Source organism: Drosophila sechellia, chromosome 3L, assembly GCF_004382195.2.
Source record: "Drosophila sechellia strain sech25 chromosome 3L, ASM438219v1, whole genome shotgun sequence".
Classification (NCBI taxonomy): Eukaryota; Metazoa; Arthropoda; class Insecta; order Diptera; family Drosophilidae; genus Drosophila; species Drosophila sechellia.
In genome coordinates, this window is record NC_045951.1 from 4,263,615 (window position 1) to 4,279,766 (window position 16,152).

The 16,152-nt window shown below is 46.6% G+C and overlaps 8 protein-coding genes across 12 annotated transcripts; 5 read left to right on the top strand and 3 right to left on the bottom strand.

Annotated features, from left to right (window-relative positions):
- Positions 1-36: 36 nt before the first annotated feature.
- Positions 37-3,694, top strand: LOC6610758 (CTL-like protein 1). Its single transcript, XM_002035288.2, has 9 exons — positions 37-312; positions 819-1,195; positions 1,247-1,401; positions 1,457-1,686; positions 1,743-2,043; positions 2,336-2,615; positions 2,682-2,844; positions 2,907-3,128; positions 3,186-3,694. The coding sequence occupies exons 1-9, from the start codon at positions 196-198 to the stop codon at positions 3,414-3,416; spliced, it is 2,076 nt and encodes a 691-aa protein (XP_002035324.1). The 5' UTR covers positions 37-195; the 3' UTR covers positions 3,417-3,694.
- LOC6610759 (ribosome biogenesis protein BRX1 homolog) lies at positions 3,567-4,891 on the bottom strand. The gene is made up of 2 exons (XM_002035289.2): positions 4,685-4,891; positions 3,567-4,622 (listed from the first exon to the last, which is right to left on the bottom strand). Exons 1-2 carry the CDS (start codon positions 4,802-4,804, stop codon positions 3,672-3,674), a joined length of 1,071 nt encoding a protein of 356 aa, XP_002035325.1. The 5' UTR covers positions 4,805-4,891; the 3' UTR covers positions 3,567-3,671.
- Positions 4,892-4,946: 55 nt separating this feature from the next.
- LOC6610760 (protein twisted gastrulation) lies at positions 4,947-5,550 on the bottom strand. The gene has a single exon (XM_002035290.2). It carries the CDS (start codon positions 5,515-5,517, stop codon positions 5,107-5,109), a length of 411 nt encoding a protein of 136 aa, XP_002035326.2. The 5' UTR covers positions 5,518-5,550; the 3' UTR covers positions 4,947-5,106.
- A 374-nt stretch (positions 5,551-5,924) lies between these two features.
- On the top strand, positions 5,925-8,957 carry LOC6610761 (RNA-binding protein 45). 2 transcript variants are annotated; one of them, XM_032720174.1, is made up of 9 exons: positions 5,926-6,345; positions 6,407-6,601; positions 6,665-7,050; positions 7,114-7,177; positions 7,236-7,333; positions 7,486-7,592; positions 7,660-7,830; positions 7,908-7,981; positions 8,250-8,957. In XM_032720174.1, exons 1-8 carry the CDS (start codon positions 6,026-6,028, stop codon positions 7,977-7,979), a joined length of 1,413 nt encoding a protein of 470 aa, XP_032576065.1. In that variant the 5' UTR covers positions 5,926-6,025; the 3' UTR covers positions 7,980-7,981; positions 8,250-8,957. The 2 variants fall into 2 exon arrangements, with proteins under 2 accessions (XP_002035327.1, XP_032576065.1); XM_002035291.2 differs by having other exon boundaries at positions 5,925-6,345; positions 7,908-8,957.
- An 85-nt stretch (positions 8,958-9,042) lies between these two features.
- Positions 9,043-10,467, top strand: LOC6610762 (general transcription factor IIE subunit 2). Of its 2 annotated transcripts, XM_032720175.1 has the most exons (6): positions 9,043-9,146; positions 9,216-9,322; positions 9,395-9,499; positions 9,575-9,737; positions 9,798-10,088; positions 10,149-10,467. In XM_032720175.1, exons 2-6 carry the CDS (start codon positions 9,261-9,263, stop codon positions 10,404-10,406), a joined length of 879 nt encoding a protein of 292 aa, XP_032576066.1. In that variant the 5' UTR covers positions 9,043-9,146; positions 9,216-9,260; the 3' UTR covers positions 10,407-10,467. The 2 variants fall into 2 exon arrangements, with proteins under 2 accessions (XP_032576066.1, XP_002035328.1); XM_002035292.2 differs by lacking the exon at positions 9,043-9,146 and having other exon boundaries at positions 9,159-9,322.
- Positions 10,468-10,727: 260 nt separating this feature from the next.
- LOC6610763 (chitooligosaccharidolytic beta-N-acetylglucosaminidase) lies at positions 10,728-13,357 on the top strand. 3 transcript variants are annotated; one of them, XM_002035293.2, is made up of 5 exons: positions 10,728-10,816; positions 11,190-11,311; positions 11,386-12,020; positions 12,101-13,190; positions 13,253-13,357. In XM_002035293.2, the coding sequence occupies exons 2-5, from the start codon at positions 11,235-11,237 to the stop codon at positions 13,317-13,319; spliced, it is 1,869 nt and encodes a 622-aa protein (XP_002035329.1). In that variant the 5' UTR covers positions 10,728-10,816; positions 11,190-11,234; the 3' UTR covers positions 13,320-13,357. The 3 variants fall into 3 exon arrangements, with proteins under 3 accessions (XP_002035329.1, XP_032576063.1, XP_032576064.1); XM_032720172.1 differs by having other exon boundaries at positions 10,729-10,816; positions 12,101-13,357; XM_032720173.1 differs by lacking the exon at positions 10,728-10,816 and having other exon boundaries at positions 11,110-11,311; positions 12,101-13,357.
- LOC6610764 (transmembrane protein 50A) lies at positions 13,346-14,376 on the bottom strand. The gene is made up of 4 exons (XM_002035294.2): positions 14,207-14,376; positions 14,013-14,147; positions 13,825-13,954; positions 13,346-13,761 (listed from the first exon to the last, which is right to left on the bottom strand). The coding sequence occupies exons 1-4, from the start codon at positions 14,288-14,290 to the stop codon at positions 13,652-13,654; spliced, it is 459 nt and encodes a 152-aa protein (XP_002035330.1). The 5' UTR covers positions 14,291-14,376; the 3' UTR covers positions 13,346-13,651.
- A 249-nt stretch (positions 14,377-14,625) lies between these two features.
- LOC6610765 (adrenodoxin-like protein 2, mitochondrial) lies at positions 14,626-15,569 on the top strand. The gene is made up of 2 exons (XM_002035295.2): positions 14,626-14,878; positions 14,967-15,569. Exons 1-2 carry the CDS (start codon positions 14,760-14,762, stop codon positions 15,304-15,306), a joined length of 459 nt encoding a protein of 152 aa, XP_002035331.1. The 5' UTR covers positions 14,626-14,759; the 3' UTR covers positions 15,307-15,569.
- The last annotated feature ends 583 nt before the right edge of the window (positions 15,570-16,152 follow it).

Consider the following 16,152-nt stretch of genomic DNA (forward strand, 5'->3'; position numbering starts at 1 on the left):
CTGGTCTTATTTTCCGCGCACCTTTTGGTCACACCTGAGCATTGAGGATTTAGGCGTTGTTGTTGTTTCGTCGGTTGTGAATTGAATCAAAATAGAACAAACAAGTGGCTCAACATACTCAAGGAATAGATATAAGTGCAAAGTGATAAGAGGAAGTAGGCCCGCTAATTACCAAGCAGCATACCTTAGTGCAAAATGGGCTGTGCGGAGAGCAAGGACGGCGAGGGGGAGGCGCAAAACAATAGGCCCAAATACCGGTCCTGCACAGACACCTGCTGGCTGGCCATTTACATTATATTCTGGCTGTTTTTGGTAAGAAATTAAATAGATTTCGCCCTATTTAGATACATATACAGCCGAAGTCTGTATCGGGAAAGTGAAAGCTGAGACATTCATCTGAGCAGCGCGTCTGTCTGCTTCGCAGTGTGTGTGAGCGGTTTTTGCGGGCGGAAAGCGGCTACTTGTTACTTGAAAATGTCTCATTCATGTCGTCATCGCTGAATAGCTCATGTGCGGAATTGTTAATTCCTCTAATGAATGCGATGATTTAACAGTCAGGGTTAGTCCGACATTGTATAAGCCCACATATAAATCCCTTGCGAAGCGAATCGATAACCGGTGTTCTGCTGTTCTGTTCTGTTGTCCTGCAGGACACGCCACTCCTCGAAAGCATTTCCATGTCAAGTATTTGCATGGGTATGTCGCCCGCCAGAGCGATTATAATAATAATGCCCCTTGACATGACATGCTGGTCATGGGGCGTTGGCTACCTGAACAATGATCTATCCACTTTAATTTGCCTCCTTTTCGTATTGCAGATAGTGATTGCCATCTTTTCGTTCGTTTATGGAAATCCCTTGCGCATCATCAATGGCTACGACTCATTTGGCAACACCTGTGGCGTTAAGTACAATGAAAAGTTCCAGGGATTCCCGCTGTCCGGCATGAATACGCTCGACAAGCCGGAGCTCTTCTATTTCGATGTCAAGGAGCTGAAAAAGTCGCTCAAGATATGCGTCAAGTCATGTCCCGCCAAAACTATGACCAAGGGCAGCGAGCTGCTGGAATACTACAGCCAAACGGGCACTCAGCTCTGCAAGTACGACTACAACATGCAGCAGCTGACTACGGCGGGCAACGATGCCAAAACGTTCAATTTCCTGGGCCCGTGTCCCAGTTTTCCCGTTCATGAGAGGTGTGTGTTGATTACATCACCCAAATCAAATGCTAATTTAATTCTTTCCAGTTCGCCTGTCCTACATCGCTGTGTGCCCAAGGGTACGGGCGAGAAGGTTCAGAACTACTACGACATGCTCAACAACTGGGATGTGGCCCAGCAGTTCGTGGGCGACATCTACTCCACCTGGCACATCATTGCCATGGTCTGTGGATTAGCTTTGCGTAAGAGTTTCCGCATCCTTCACCAAAGTATTTCCTAAGAAGCCTTTTTCTCTAGTCATTTCCATTGCTCTGGTGACCATGATGCACTGGCTGTCTCGCATCGTCTCCTGGATCATTTGTGTTCTGGTCATAGTGGCCAGTGTGGCGCTTACTGTTGCTCTGTGGTATGCCTACTACAACATACGCAATAAGTCTGGAGTGAACACACAATACTCTATGCTGGAGGAGTTTGTGCGCAACCAACAGGCGGTCTTAACCTTGGCCGTCCTGGCCACCATAACCATGGTTTGTTAGCTCATTTAATACTTCATGGGCAGTTACTTAGTGTGTCTCCTTTACAGATAATCCTTATCGTGGTCATATACTTCTTGAAGAACAAATTGGCTGGCCTGTCTGCGCTTTTCGAAGAAGCTGGTCAGTGCATGATGAATCTCCCAGGACTTTTGATCGCTCCGCTCTTGGCCTTCCTTGTGCTTATAGCCTTCTTAAGCTTTTGGGTCGCAGTGATCATTTGCCTGGCCACTGCCAGTTCACCTGGACAAAGTCCCATTGCTCCGTTCGACAACTCGAAGGCCCATCAGCAGCCTTTGCCAGCAAATGCATTGTTCGTTTCCAACAGCACCGGCGTCAACGATTTAAGACGTAAGTGGTCTCATATATCTGCGATGTAAATCCATTCTATGCAGGTTTCCCAAAGCAGACGAATTTGAAATAATCTGAATCATATATTTTTGCATTTTGTGGTTATTTTATAACGTGATTTGGTGAATAAGTAAGTGATATTTGCTAAGGGCACAGAATTTTACTCATTTGTATATATTTCTGTGTTTTCTCCTCACTTACTCTTCGATCTAAATTGTATATACAATAGATTTCTCCTTAAGTTACTGCACTTAAGATTCCAGAGAATTAACCAAATGTTTTCCTTAAACAGCAAATGCCCGTGTAGAATATGCCGATGCCGGAGCTCTTCGCAGCATGTTCTGGATCTATGTGGTGGGTCTTATATGGACGGTGGAGTTTATATTCGCATGTCAGCAGTTCGCTTTGGCCGCAGCCGTGGCCTTCTGGTACTTCCAAAAACCGACCAGCACACCCACGTTTTACGCCATTGGCAAACTGGTTAAGTATCATTTGGGTACGGTGGCCAAGGGATCCTTTGTCATCACTATTTTCAAGATTCCCCGCCTGATACTCACTTATTTGTACGCCAAGTAAGTTGAATCATCGTCACTTTCCAAGCGTTTCCCATTCTTTACTAATTGAACTTGACATTTCAGATTGAAAAAGGGCGAGGACAAGGGATCGGAGTGCGCCGCCTGCTGTTTGAAGTGCTGCATTTGTGGTTTCTGGCTGCTCGAGAAGTTCATTCGCTTCTTGAATCATAATGCCTACACCGTGGTGGCTATCGAATCCATTAACTTCTGCCCCGCTGCTGGCATTGTAAGTCTACTATCCCACAAGTTTTGAATGCTCTAAATTTACAAATTTATGTTACTTTCTAGGCTTGGAATGCCATGGCCACGAATGTCCTGCAAGTGGCCACCATTAACAGTGTGGGCGACTTCATTCTCTTTCTGGGAAAGGTTGTGGTGGCCGCGCTCTCTGGCCTGATTGGTATCGTTTTGCTCAAGGATATGCCCGGTCTGAATTTCTACATGGCCCCCGTCATAATCATCATCATATTCTCCTTCTTTATTGCTCACATTATCCTCTCGCTGTTTGAGGTAGGTGTTTCTTTACAATATGATCAAGCTTGTGGCTAACCCATGACTCGTTAATAGATGGTAGTCGATACCTTATTCCTCTGCGTCTGCGAGGATAAGACCCTGAATGGTCGCTCTGGTCGTTGGGCGCAGAGCAACTTGGCCAAGCTGGTAGGCGAGGAACCGCTGCAGCCTGGCGAGGAGCCGCCCATCGAAGTTGTTCAAATGATGCCCATCAACAAGCAGCCATTTAGTATTACCCGACTCCCTCAGTCCGATCCCGAGGTGGCTCCCATGTCGGCGGAGTAGTTCTAAGACGCAGCTAGATGCTTTCGCTTTTGTATTCCAAGCGCAGAACCCCACGAAACTCAACGCACATCTCATTAGGATGTTAATATTTATATACATACCATTACTCCGTCGCGACGTACAAAGCAGAACAGTGGGACTAATAATAACTGGTAATCTTGTCTATTGATATATTCAAACTTAGGATGCACAGTTTATAAACGTATTTATAAAGTTTAATCGTTTTTGTATCTTAATATATGTAAAATGAGGTGTTTAAACCTTTTTCACGCGTTTAATGGTTCTTGCCTTCTTTCTTTCAATCACATCTTTCACGGCCTGCAGTTGTTTCTCCTTGATCTTCTTGGTCAGCGCCGATTTGGGTGTCTGTTTGGCGGCTTCCTCCTTCTTCTTTTTGGCTATCGCAGCCAGTATCTTGGCCGTCTCCACGGGATCATCGTCCTCGAATAGCTCATCGTTATCCATGCCATCGTAAGCTCTCATCGGTCGCGTGGCCTCGTGCTTGACCTTTTGCTCCACTCGGTTTACGTACTTATCCTTGGCGGCCTTCTTGAGTACCTGACGCTGTTTGGATGGACTCACGTAGTCCGGATTCTCCCAGATGGTTTTGCCAGTGAAGGAACCATCGAATATTTTCACAGGATTCATCACGTAACGCGGCCCGACTTCGGACAAACCTCCATCCTCGGATAGAATCTGGAAATTTCTGAACCAGATGCGTTTGTCCAGGTAGGTGAAGGTGAAAACGTGATCCACGAAGGGCTGGCTCTTGGGATGATGGTTGGGCACGGAGTAGGTCTGCACGAACAGCTCCTTGAGCAGCTTAAGGTGCGGCAGCTCGTCGAATTTGGAGTCAAAGGAGAGCAGCGGACGCGATCCTCGCAAGCAGTTGCCCGTCATCTTCAGTTCGGCCATTGTGTGAATGTTTTCGATGAGGAATTTAGCGGATGGACCAGTGGATCCCGAGGTGTTGGATATCCACATGTACAGATCCCTTTTCCGGCGTCCCTCGAACAGCATCGCCTTATTGCAGTGCTTCATTTCGCACATTTCGTTGACAACCGACAAGGTTTTGGAGCGCTCCATTTTGGATTCGGGTCGGTGGTGCGGCATTAGGGTTTTAATATCCTTCATTAAGTGTCGGTCCCGGTGGCTAATACCGCGCGCGGAGAAGACAAGCACGCGCTGTTTGTTCACCCATTTTTCCTGTAAATAAAATCCAGTTTTTAGTTAAGGAATTCAAGATTTAGAGAAGTCACTTTTCTTGCCTTTTTGGGCACCACATCATCTGAGGATCTCTGTGGCGGCAGTGGTGGATTTTCATCCAGCGGCACTATCTCCAGCTGCGGCGCGGCCTTCTTTTTCTTATTCTGGAACTTGCGACCCATATTTTGTAGTTTAAATAATTAAAAACAATTGAAAAGTGCGAAGGCAAAACGTGGAGTGACAACAACCAGGGATGGCTATTCATTCAAAGCCAGGGCGGCGACAGCACGTGCACCCGAATAGTGGTATTTTCCAACACTTCATGGGCAGTATTTGAAAATACCGTAATTTAAAATCAAAAACCACCAAAAATTAAATCGAATTTTAAGTTTTCATAATCTAGAAAATAAATTGGAATTATAATAACGTAGCGATAATTAGCCTCTAGCTGGCATTAGAACATATTTTCTTGCCAAAGTAATTTTTAATCCTCTTCATCTTCAAGTCCGGGTTCAGGACATAGTCGACATCTGCTCTCATTTACGCCATAATTCGTGCAAAGTTCTCCCACACACTCGCAGCATCCGTCATGAAACCACCTATAGCTGGTGGCTCCGGTTTTCAGGCAGGTCTGTCTACACTTATTCCAGGATGTGCACTGATCCAGATACAAAACGGTGCAGTTTACACCGGATCCTGGTTGTCCATTCGTTGAAAACGAAACCACGCTCCAATTGTAGGTGTATCCATCGTTTGGAGAAGAGGACATGGCCCTGAACAGAGCTGGCATTCCTTCGAATTCCTCGGTGTGTGATTTCTTTCGCATTTGTGCCATGTTAGCGAGGCCTAACTCTCCAAAGGATAGCAAAATGTAGATAGTCAGAAGTGATTTCATGTTGAATTGGAAAATGCAACTGAAGTGTTAGGCGCGCTTGCAAATGGCATTTAAATGAGATTACATCACAGGTAGGTGACATTTTTCAGGTAAAAAGTCACCTACCAGCTGCTGCTAAGGGGCGTTATCTATTTTTATAACTATTACCTAAATGATGTTGGACCTTTTGGGAGGATATTCACCTACCCAATGCTCCTTTTTGCACTTATTTTTGGGAATTTATACTTTAATCCCTGCAATGCAGTTTGGATCTGTAACTCCTTGAAATTACCATCTGAAATATGGATTTTTAAATTTTATAATTAAAGGAACCAGTTCATTCAACGAAACAAGCCATTCATTCAACGAAAGAAGCACAGAAACAGCCATGGGAACTGTTTTGACATCTATCGAAAAGTTCACATCACTATCTTGTGTGTATACGCCTGAGTCTCAAAGCGGCAAAAGCGAAAGAAGTCGTAGTGCAAATAATTTTAACGGAGCGGAAAAATATAGATACATCAGAACCATGTCGGACTATAGATCACAATCGCGCAGTGGCGGGGGACGTGGCGGCCAGGAGTACTCAAACGACGACGATCCGCCGATGTCGCGTCTCTTCATCATTTGCAACAAGGCGCACACGGAGGAGGATTTCCGTGAAGCCTTCTCGCCATACGGCGAAATCGAGGATATCTGGGTGGTGAAGGACAAGCACACCCAGGAGAACAAGGGAATCGCCTACGTCAAGTTCTCCAAGACATCCGATGCGGCCAAGGCGCAGGAGGAGATGAACGGCAAGACCATCGGCAAGATGGATCGCACCCTTAAAGTCCTTGTGGCAGCCAAGTGAGTTTAGCTTCCATTACTGGTCCAATAGCATGACCTAACCCATGCACCCTTCTTCCAGTCGGAATCAGGGCTCAAATAAGTCTGAGAACGAGCAGGAGAAGTACGTGAGACTCTTCATAGTCATCCCCAAAACGGCCACCGAGGAGGATATTCGCGAGGAATTCTCGCAGTGGGGCGATGTGGAATCTGTCACAATTGTCAAGGAGAAGAACAATGGCAATCCCAAGGGCTTCGGATATGTCCGCTTCACCAAGTGCGTGGCGAATGTCGCATTGCTAATTGTCCTAGCCATAACTAATCTAATCTCAACACACAGGTTCTACTATGCAGCTGTGGCTTTCGAGAACTGTTCCGCCAAGTATAAAGCTGTCTTTGCCGAACCAAAGGGTTCTACGCGCACGCAGCGAGACCAGTACGGCCGTCCCTCCGAGGACAATCCCTTGTATAGCAGCTCGGGACGTGGCAATTCCAATTTTAATGGAGGCGGTAGCAGCAGCGGTGGCGGCGGCAGCAGCAGCTACAACAACGACTGGAATGTGTCGCAGAACAACGACATGGCGGCCTTCCTGCGCATGCAGAATGTGCCAGTGGCCCAGCCGTCCTGCCTTGAGGTTAACGTGAGCAACTGCGTCAACCAGGATCAGCTCTGGCGTCTCTTCGACATCATTCCCGGCTTGGATTACTGCCAAATCATGCGGGAACGTAAGTAACCAGCCCAGTGTGGGTTCCAATAGCCTTTTAAACTACTTTCAATACCCTTTGCAGATGGACCGCGCACCAATGAGGCCTTAGTGGTGTATGACAACCCAGAAGCCGCAATTTATGCCAAGTAAACATAGCTCTAAAACTCATTTTCATGCAGGTTTTAAAACACTATTTTTCTTTAGGGACAAACTCCATGGCCTGGAGTACCCAATGGGCGAACGCATCATTGTCAAAGTCAATGGAATGAGCTCAGCTCGCATGGACACATCCTTCATAGACAGTAAGCGAGTTAAACCTATCAAGGGCTACAGGCCGCGCCATCACCTGTAGCCATTTATTAAACGCTTTTGTTTGGTTTATTTCCTAGCACATTTTTGGCTTTAAATGCATGCTATTTCCTATGTCTATACTTAATGTGGACTTTTATTTTAGAGCGCACCAAAAAGGATGCCATCTGCAATGTGCCTTTGCCCCCAACTCAGCCACTGGCATCGCCGGACGACCAGGTGGCCCAACGACTGTTCATTGTGCTCTCAGCGGTAGGTATCACTGTACCGTGTCCAATTCGCATTAGTTATAAACGTTGTTTCTTTCCCATCAACTCAGAACTTGCCGCATTCGATATTGAAGAACATTTTCTCTTGCTGGTCGGGACTGATCGACGTCTACCTTCTGCCCAACAAGAACTGTGGCTACGTCAAGTATGCGGAGGTCGAGAGTGCTCAATTGGCCATTCGCACCCTAAACGGAGCCGAAATTTGCGGCACCAAAATCAAGGTTTGTACCTTGTACTCGTGTTCTGTTGCTGACAAGCAAGCAATTCTAATCAATTTTCAATTTTTATCTTATTTCAGGTCATGGAGGCTGAGGAGCGCAGTGGGTCCGACGGCGATGATGGCGGTCGCAAGCGTTTGAGGCGTAACTGAGTGTAAGTAGCTAGTTGAGTATGCATAATTCCTGTATCTATTAATGTAGTTGAACTGAGTGTGTGCCGTGGTCCGAGGTAAGTAGCTGTGCAAATTCCAAACCGAAACCTTTTAGAGTTTTAAGTCAATGTGCCGAGCGTCTTTGTTGGGCCAACCTCCTGCTGCACCTGCCCTGTGCACCGGTTGGCCATCGATGTCCACGATACCCATGCCGCCCACTGAGCGCGAACATAATAAGCCAAACCCTTTTTTATCTTTCTATCTCCACAGACCCACTGACAACCAAGAACTTACAGAGAACGCAATGTACGAGTACGTAACTAACTTGAGCATACAGTCCGATAAAAACAGTTGAACTGACCACCAACCACCAAACAACGCAACAACCAACCAATAACCAAACAAGAACCACCACCACAACAACACTCTCTTTACGGAATGCCACAAGAACCCGAACCAGAACCACGGGGACTGGAGAACGCAGACCGGAAACGGAAACGGCGAACGAAGACCATACCCGGGTGAACAAACCAAACAGGCCAACGAAATCACCACACCCGTTGACTACTCTACCTATTGACTTACTCAAGTGGGCCTCGTACAGAGCACTCGTAGAAAGACCCATACGACCTTTAAACGGAGCCAACGAAACTGCAATGCTTGCTATATGCACTATATACACAAAATGTCGTATATATGTGTACTCATACCGCTTAGGGGACTTTTGAATCTACCCGTGATACAGAAACGAACTCTGTGAAACTTGAACTCTTACAAACGTATTCCGACGAGATTCAGCCAAGCAATACATTCAAGCGCAATGAATTTCTCAAGAGTATCAACTCTGTCTCTTAAATACACGCTAAGCCACAGCGTGAAAAGTTATTCTTTTCATATATTAGATTTAAAAAAAAAGATATTTTACTGTATAAGGCCAACAATAAATACAACAAATACAAATGGATCCAAAAAATTAAACCATTATTCGGATTTCTTTGGAAGCGGAATGGAAAGCAACAAATCAAGAATGGATTTTTTTTCTTTCAATTCTCGTTATAAAAATTTTCCATTTATATATTTTTTTAAAAGCGAATGGACTCTTGAAAGGGCGTTAAATGAACCAGTTCCGAAATGGTACCAATGTGCAACTTCAGTTTCGCAGCCCTGGTAAGTTCCGGTTCCACAGACAGCTGAGCTGGCTTTGTTTAGATTTTGTAAATTGTTGATTTCTCGCAGCAAAAAACTATTTCGTAGAGCTAAATAATAAGAAACAGATTCGCAATGGATCCAGCACTGCTTCGCGAACGCGAGGCCTTCAAAAAGCGGGCGATGGCCACGCCAACGTAAGTACCGCACTTGTGGCCCCTCTGATAAAGATAGCTTCACGAAATTTACATGTTATCCTTTTTAAATAGCGTGGAAAAGAAGTCCAAGCCCGATAGACCAGCTCCACCGCCGCCTAGCGATGATTCCAGGCGCAAAATGCGCCCGCCCAATGCTCCCAAGCTGGATGCCACAACGTGAGTTCCTTGAGAGCCTCTGCTACTGCCAGAAATGGTTCCTAACCATGTGGAACTCTTGCATTCCATACTTAGCTACAAGACCATGTCCGGCAGTTCCCAGTACCGCTTTGGCGTGCTGGCCAAGATTGTGAAATTCATGCGCACACGTCACCAGGACGGCGACGACCATCCCCTGACAATCGATGAGATTCTGGACGAGACCAACCAGCTGGACATTGGTCAATCCGTGAAGAATGTTAGCTACAGTGCATGATAATTTTTAGCAGGTTATCAACTCAATATTCCTCAATTTTAGTGGCTTGCCAGCGAGGCTCTGCACAACAATCCCAAGGTGGAAGCCAGTCCCTGTGGCACCAAGTTCAGTTTCAAGCCAGTCTACAAGATCAAGGATGGCAAAACGCTGATGCGTCTGCTAAAGCAACATGATTTAAAGGGCCTGGGCGGCATTTTGCTGGACGATGTCCAGGAATCTCTACCACACTGCGAAAAGGTGCTGAAGAACAGATCAGCCGAAATACTTTTTGTTATTAGACCCATTGACAAAAAGAAGATATTGTTCTACAACGACAGGACTGCTAACTTTTCGGTGGGTCATAAATGCACACTTCTAAAATCCCAGCCTAATTAATCAATTCTACCATCTCAGGTGGACGACGAGTTCCAGAAGCTATGGCGCTCGGCTACGGTCGATGCAATGGACGACGCCAAGATCGACGAGTACCTCGAGAAGCAGGGCATTCGCTCCATGCAGGACCATGGCCTCAAGAAAGCAATTCCCAAGCGCAAGAAGGCGGCCAACAAGAAGCGCCAGTTCAAGAAGCCCAGAGACAACGAGCATTTGGCCGACGTTCTGGAGGTCTACGAGGATAACACACTCACGCTGAAGGGTGTGAACCCAACGTAGAATAAAAACATTAGATTATACAAATATAAACCACTCTCAATGGAATTAAGTACACTCGAAACTGGATGTTATAAATTTGTTTACCCACTGCCAATCTAATTGAGAGTCCCCTGTGGCCGAAATCTCATTCCTCAAGATTTATAGTACCAGATTGCTGTTCTGCCTGTGGCTTTGAACTTAAAAATATGACGACCGGCACAGGGAAAGATAATTAAAAAGCAAAACTATGTAATCTTTTCCTGACATTCCCCATTGCTTTCCACACCTGGTGGCTGGTGGTGTGCGTGTATGAGGGCCAGAATCGATGCTGGTGGGCAGTTAAATTGGCAACAGAGGGAAGCCGTAGCTTTAGTCTGCACTGAACAGCAGCCAAGTTCAGTTGGAATCGATTTGGAATAACTTATATTTTGGTACGGCGGTGGATTATTGTTAGCCATCCTTTTCGTGGTGCGGGCTTATCAGGAAAATTATCTATATATTGCACTCTAAAAATCTAAAAACAGATTGTGTTGATATTTTCAATCTATTAAGATTACAACAAGAGATCGATATTTAATATAGACAAAAATATTGCTCATACGACACGTATGACAGTCATTTTGCAAACTATCGTTCTTCATCTAACTTGTTCAATTTAAAAGATAGGGTATTCAGAAGTGGGCTTGCAGGAAATCTGGTTCTTTGTTTACTTGGCTTGACTCTTTGGCACAGACGATGAGCTCTCTACTCGGCGGCAGAAACTTGTTTTGAAATACTTAATTTGTTTAATTATCATTCCCGAAGCATTCGCCAGTTGGCTTTGAGAGTTTCTGTGCTGAGGTTGACGAAATGAAGTGGACGCGGACTGCACTTGGAGTGGCCCTGCTCCTGGCCCTGGTGTCTCACCTGGCGGCCCACAGCTCGGAGTGAGTGAATCAAACCTCGTTTGCTATATAGATTAGGTCACTGACTTTCTCTTTGACTTGATTCTGGCATCCAGTGACTTGGTTTACGGATACGAGTGCCGCAGTGGCTTCTGCCAGAAGGTGGAGCTCAGCGAGGAGAACTACGCCAAGGCCATCAGTCTGCCCGTGTGCCGGCTCTTCTGCGGCAGCTCCATCGGCACCCTGTGGCCCAAACCGACGGGCACTGTGCGTCTGGACACGTTGATGCGCCAAGTGGACATCTCCTTCATTGACTTTAATTTCAATGGAACTGCCCGCCAGCAGAAGCTATGGCGAGCGGCTGAAGAACGTTTCATGGACATGCTCGAAGCCCAGATCCCGGATCGCAAGGTTCTGGCACGAGGTGGCTACCGTATGTCTGTGAACATCAATACTCCGGATGAGCCAACTCCGGCCAGACTCACCCTGGATACGGATGAGAGCTATACGCTGGAAATTGATACGGATGCTTCGGGTCATGTGCTGGCCAACATAACCGCGGCCAACTTCTTTGGAGCCCGACATGGTCTGGAGACCCTGGCCCAGTTGATTGTGTACGATGACATCCGTCGCGAGGTTCAGGTGACTGCCAACGCCACCATCAACGATGCCCCGCTGTACAAGTGGCGTGGATTGCTCCTGGACACCTCCCGTAACTACTACTCGGTGAAGTCCATCAAGAGGACGTTGGGTAAGGCATTGGTTCAGGAAAGAGGCAGGGGAGGGGTATGTTTTCCATTGACTCTATCAGTATCCTTTTTTCCTCCTTAGAGGGCATGGCCTTGGTCAAACTGAACACCTTTCACTGGCACATCACGGACTCGCACAGCTTCCCACTGGAGGTGAAGAAGCGACCGGAGCTGCACAAGCTGGGAGCCTATTCCCAACGCCAGGTGTACACCCGTCGGGACGTGGCCGAGGTTGTGGAGTACGGTCGCGTGCGAGGCATCCGTGTTATGCCAGAATTCGATGCCCCTGCCCATGTGGGTGAGGGCTGGCAGCACAAGAACATGACCGCCTGCTTCAATGCCCAGCCATGGAAGTCCTTCTGCGTGGAGCCACCGTGTGGCCAACTCGATCCCACTGTGAACGAAATGTACGATGTGCTGGAGGACATTTACGGCACCATGTTCGATCAGTTCAACCCTGATGTCTTCCACATGGGCGGCGATGAAGTGTCCACCAGCTGCTGGAACAGCAGCCAGCCCATCCAGCAGTGGATGAAGAAGCAGGGTTGGGGCCTGGAGACCGCCGACTTTATGCGCTTGTGGGGACACTTCCAGACGGAGGCTCTTGGTCGCGTGGACAAGGTGGCCAATGGTACGCACACACCGATCATTCTGTGGACTAGTGGTCTCACCGAGGAGCCCTTCATTGACGAGTATCTGAACCCAGAGCGTTACATCATTCAGATCTGGACCACTGGTGCAGATCCGAAGGTAAAGAAGATTCTGGAGCGCGGCTACAAGATCATTGTGTCGAACTACGATGCCCTGTACTTGGACTGCGGCGGAGCTGGCTGGGTGACCGATGGCAACAACTGGTGCTCACCCTACATTGGCTGGCAGAAGGTGTACGACAACAGTTTGAAATCCATCGCCGGCGACTACGAGCATCATGTTTTGGGCGCGGAGGGAGCCATTTGGTCAGAGCAGATTGACGAGCACACCCTGGACAACCGCTTCTGGCCCAGGGCCAGTGCCCTGGCCGAGCGACTTTGGTCAAATCCTGCCGAGGGTTGGCGCCAGGCGGAGTCACGTCTGCTGCTCCACCGCCAGCGACTGGTGGACAACGGGCTGGGTGCGGAGGCCATGCAGCCGCAGTGGTGCCTGCAAAACGAGCACGAGTGTCCCATTGACGCGTACGATGCACAAGTTTGACCAGCTATTAAACCTTTCCTCTTAACGGTCGCTATCCTTGTAGATGTAGTCGGGGCAGCGGGCGGCTTGGGTTGATCGTCCTGTTGCTACTCACAACGCTCTCTGCCTGAAAATAAAGCACAGCTCAAAGGTGGCCTTACGCAAGTGACTTGTCGTTTATTTTATTAAATATAAATGAGATTATTGGCCCTGCTCTGCGCCCTATTCCGATTCAAAGCGGATGAATGTCGGAAGTAATGAGGGAAATCCGTACAGCTTCGACGATTCTTTCGAATATGAACAGTAGCAGAGTTGGACAGTTTACGCTTCAATGTGGGGTGAGGCTTTGCGAGTGATGGTGTCCACGGCCTCAAGCATAAACTCCTTGGACTCCTGAATATGTACGTAATGAGTCTAGATACTAAAAGCAGCGTTCCCTTGTGCAATATTTTGAATGGAAGCTTTACTCATTCCACTCTTCCTCGTTGCGTCCAAACTTGTAGACCAAACTGGCGAACAGGATGAAGACGTTCTGCATCAGCAGAGCCACGCCAAACCAGCCATCCTTCTTTTCTGAAAAACGATAAGTGGGTGCAATTCAGTTAAGGAATCCTTAAATCTCTGTTTATTTCTTACCATTGTTGATGAAGTCGTCTATCATCACCCAGATGGCGGCAATGATGGAGGCAAAACCCATTAGGAAGCCTACAAGCAGCCAGATCTTCGCTATCCTGGCGCCGGACTCCGATGAGTTCTCATCCGAAATCTGCGCACAAGCAAAAGAAGTGAGTCACTTGTAAAGCCCAATGATAAGTGTGTGTTACATGTTCTCCCTTCACTGCGTTCACCATGCAGAAGCTGATGGTGCCGAAGATGCCGATGAAGACGTGTCCTGTGGTAATCTGGTGCTTGCCGTCGATGGACATGGCATCGATTAGAACCCACCATCCTGCGAAAAACTAAGGAGAAAAAATGCACTGTCAGGCGGGTGGCTCTTTGTTTGCGGTTGTTGCCTTACCAGAAGACCAGCTATTATGGAGGTGTTCCTGTTCCTGGACGCATCCCCCGTGAAGTGCATCGCTATATTGTCCAACACGCCCATTGTTTAGGTTTTAAAACGTAATTCAATTTATTCCACTCTTAAATCTTCTTGTTTTGACGCACAGGGTTGTCTGCCTTCAGGTGAATACAGGTTTTCTTCATTGTCTATCGCAACCCTGTTTTAGTATTAAGTGTTTTCACACCTGAACTGCAACAGCAACATATACTTTTTGCTGTAACACAAATTAACTCCGTTATAAGCAGAAAGTTGATGTTAATTATGTATTTTGTGCAAAAAATTAGCGCAAAAATTCAAATGTTTAATTTTAAAAATTCTGCTTATGCAGCTGTGTTATTTTTTAGTACGTTAAAGGCACGACGTCTTTTTCAGAAAGTCCAATACGGTCACACACAACTTCACGTTTAACACAATTTTATTGATTTCCTTATTATTTAACAACCGATCGCAGCGACACGAGTGGGTGCGTGTGGTCAGTTTAGAAAGAGATCGCAAAGGAATCCTAACCAGAATGCTAGTCATTAACTCATGCAGAGCTGCCTCCAGATTGGCGCTACGCAGCCTCAATTTGCGATCGCCGATCGCAACGCGCACTTTCTCGACGGGATTGGCCCTGAAAACGAAAGATGTGTGAGTATCTCCCCCACCCCACGAGCACTACAATGGTAGCTCCACACCGCCAGAGCAGCGTTAACATTGACCAATCTCTCTATTGCAGTGTTAACATAACCTTCGTGCGTGCCAATGGGGACAAGATTAAGACGTCCGGAAAAGTGGGTGACTCCCTGCTGGACGTGGTGGTCAACAACAATGTGGATCTGGATGGCTTCGGGGCCTGTGAGGGCACGCTGACCTGCTCCACCTGCCACCTGATCTTCAAGACCAGCGATTTCGAGAAGCTCCCGGACAAACCCGGCGATGAGGAGCTGGACATGCTGGATCTGGCGTACGAACTGACGGACACCTCGCGGTTGGGCTGCCAGATCACCCTGTCCAAGGACATGGAGGGCCTGGAGGTGCATGTGCCCTCCACCATCAATGACGCACGTGCCGCGTAGATAGACACCACCACTGTTATCAATTGTTACAATTTTGAGTGCTAATTCGCTTTAGTTCAACCTAGATGTAGTCAATATTTTTGAATGAAATCGTATGTATTGTCCCAGGGACACGAACCTCATGCGGCTATAATGGATGCGCGCATAAATCCGATTCCAGGTGCGGATTAGCGTCCGCTGTTGTTTTTAAAGTGTTTAAGCTCAAAGGGATTAGATCAATATGTAAATATGTGTGTTGCAATAAATTTACATGTATTTTCGTACTTCTTTTGGTTTTATTGAAAATGTGGAGGAAAGCATCCAGCGTAGATATCATTTTTAACCAATAATATATATTGCCTTTTTATTTCTATTGGCAAAACTAGCCGTTTTTAAATCGGCCATTGTTTTTTTTTTTTTTTAATATTTCAAACAGAGTTTCTGATATTTTCAAATATTTTCATACCTATCAACTAAAAAGTGTTTATCAGTAGACACATTTTTCTGCGTGTATTCATTCCGCACTTGTGCTTGGCAAATAAACAGGCACAAGCAAAGATTTTCCTCGTTATCATTGTGATAATGCAGTTTTAAAAGGGGAATCTTAAAGAGTGTAGTATACTTTTGAACACAGGTTCGTAATAATCTAAGAATTAGGAGTGGTAATCATTATTTAGCAAATTTAAGATGATCGTAGTTAATATTCCCATTTGCCTCGTTTGTATGACAATGCGAACCATATTAATCTTTATAGACTATTCATTCGTTTTGCCAAACTTGTTTTGTTTATACCAAAACTTCCAGTCACGGCCAACACAAAAGGCTGTTATCAAAGCCCCCACACAAACATTTCATCACACTGATAAA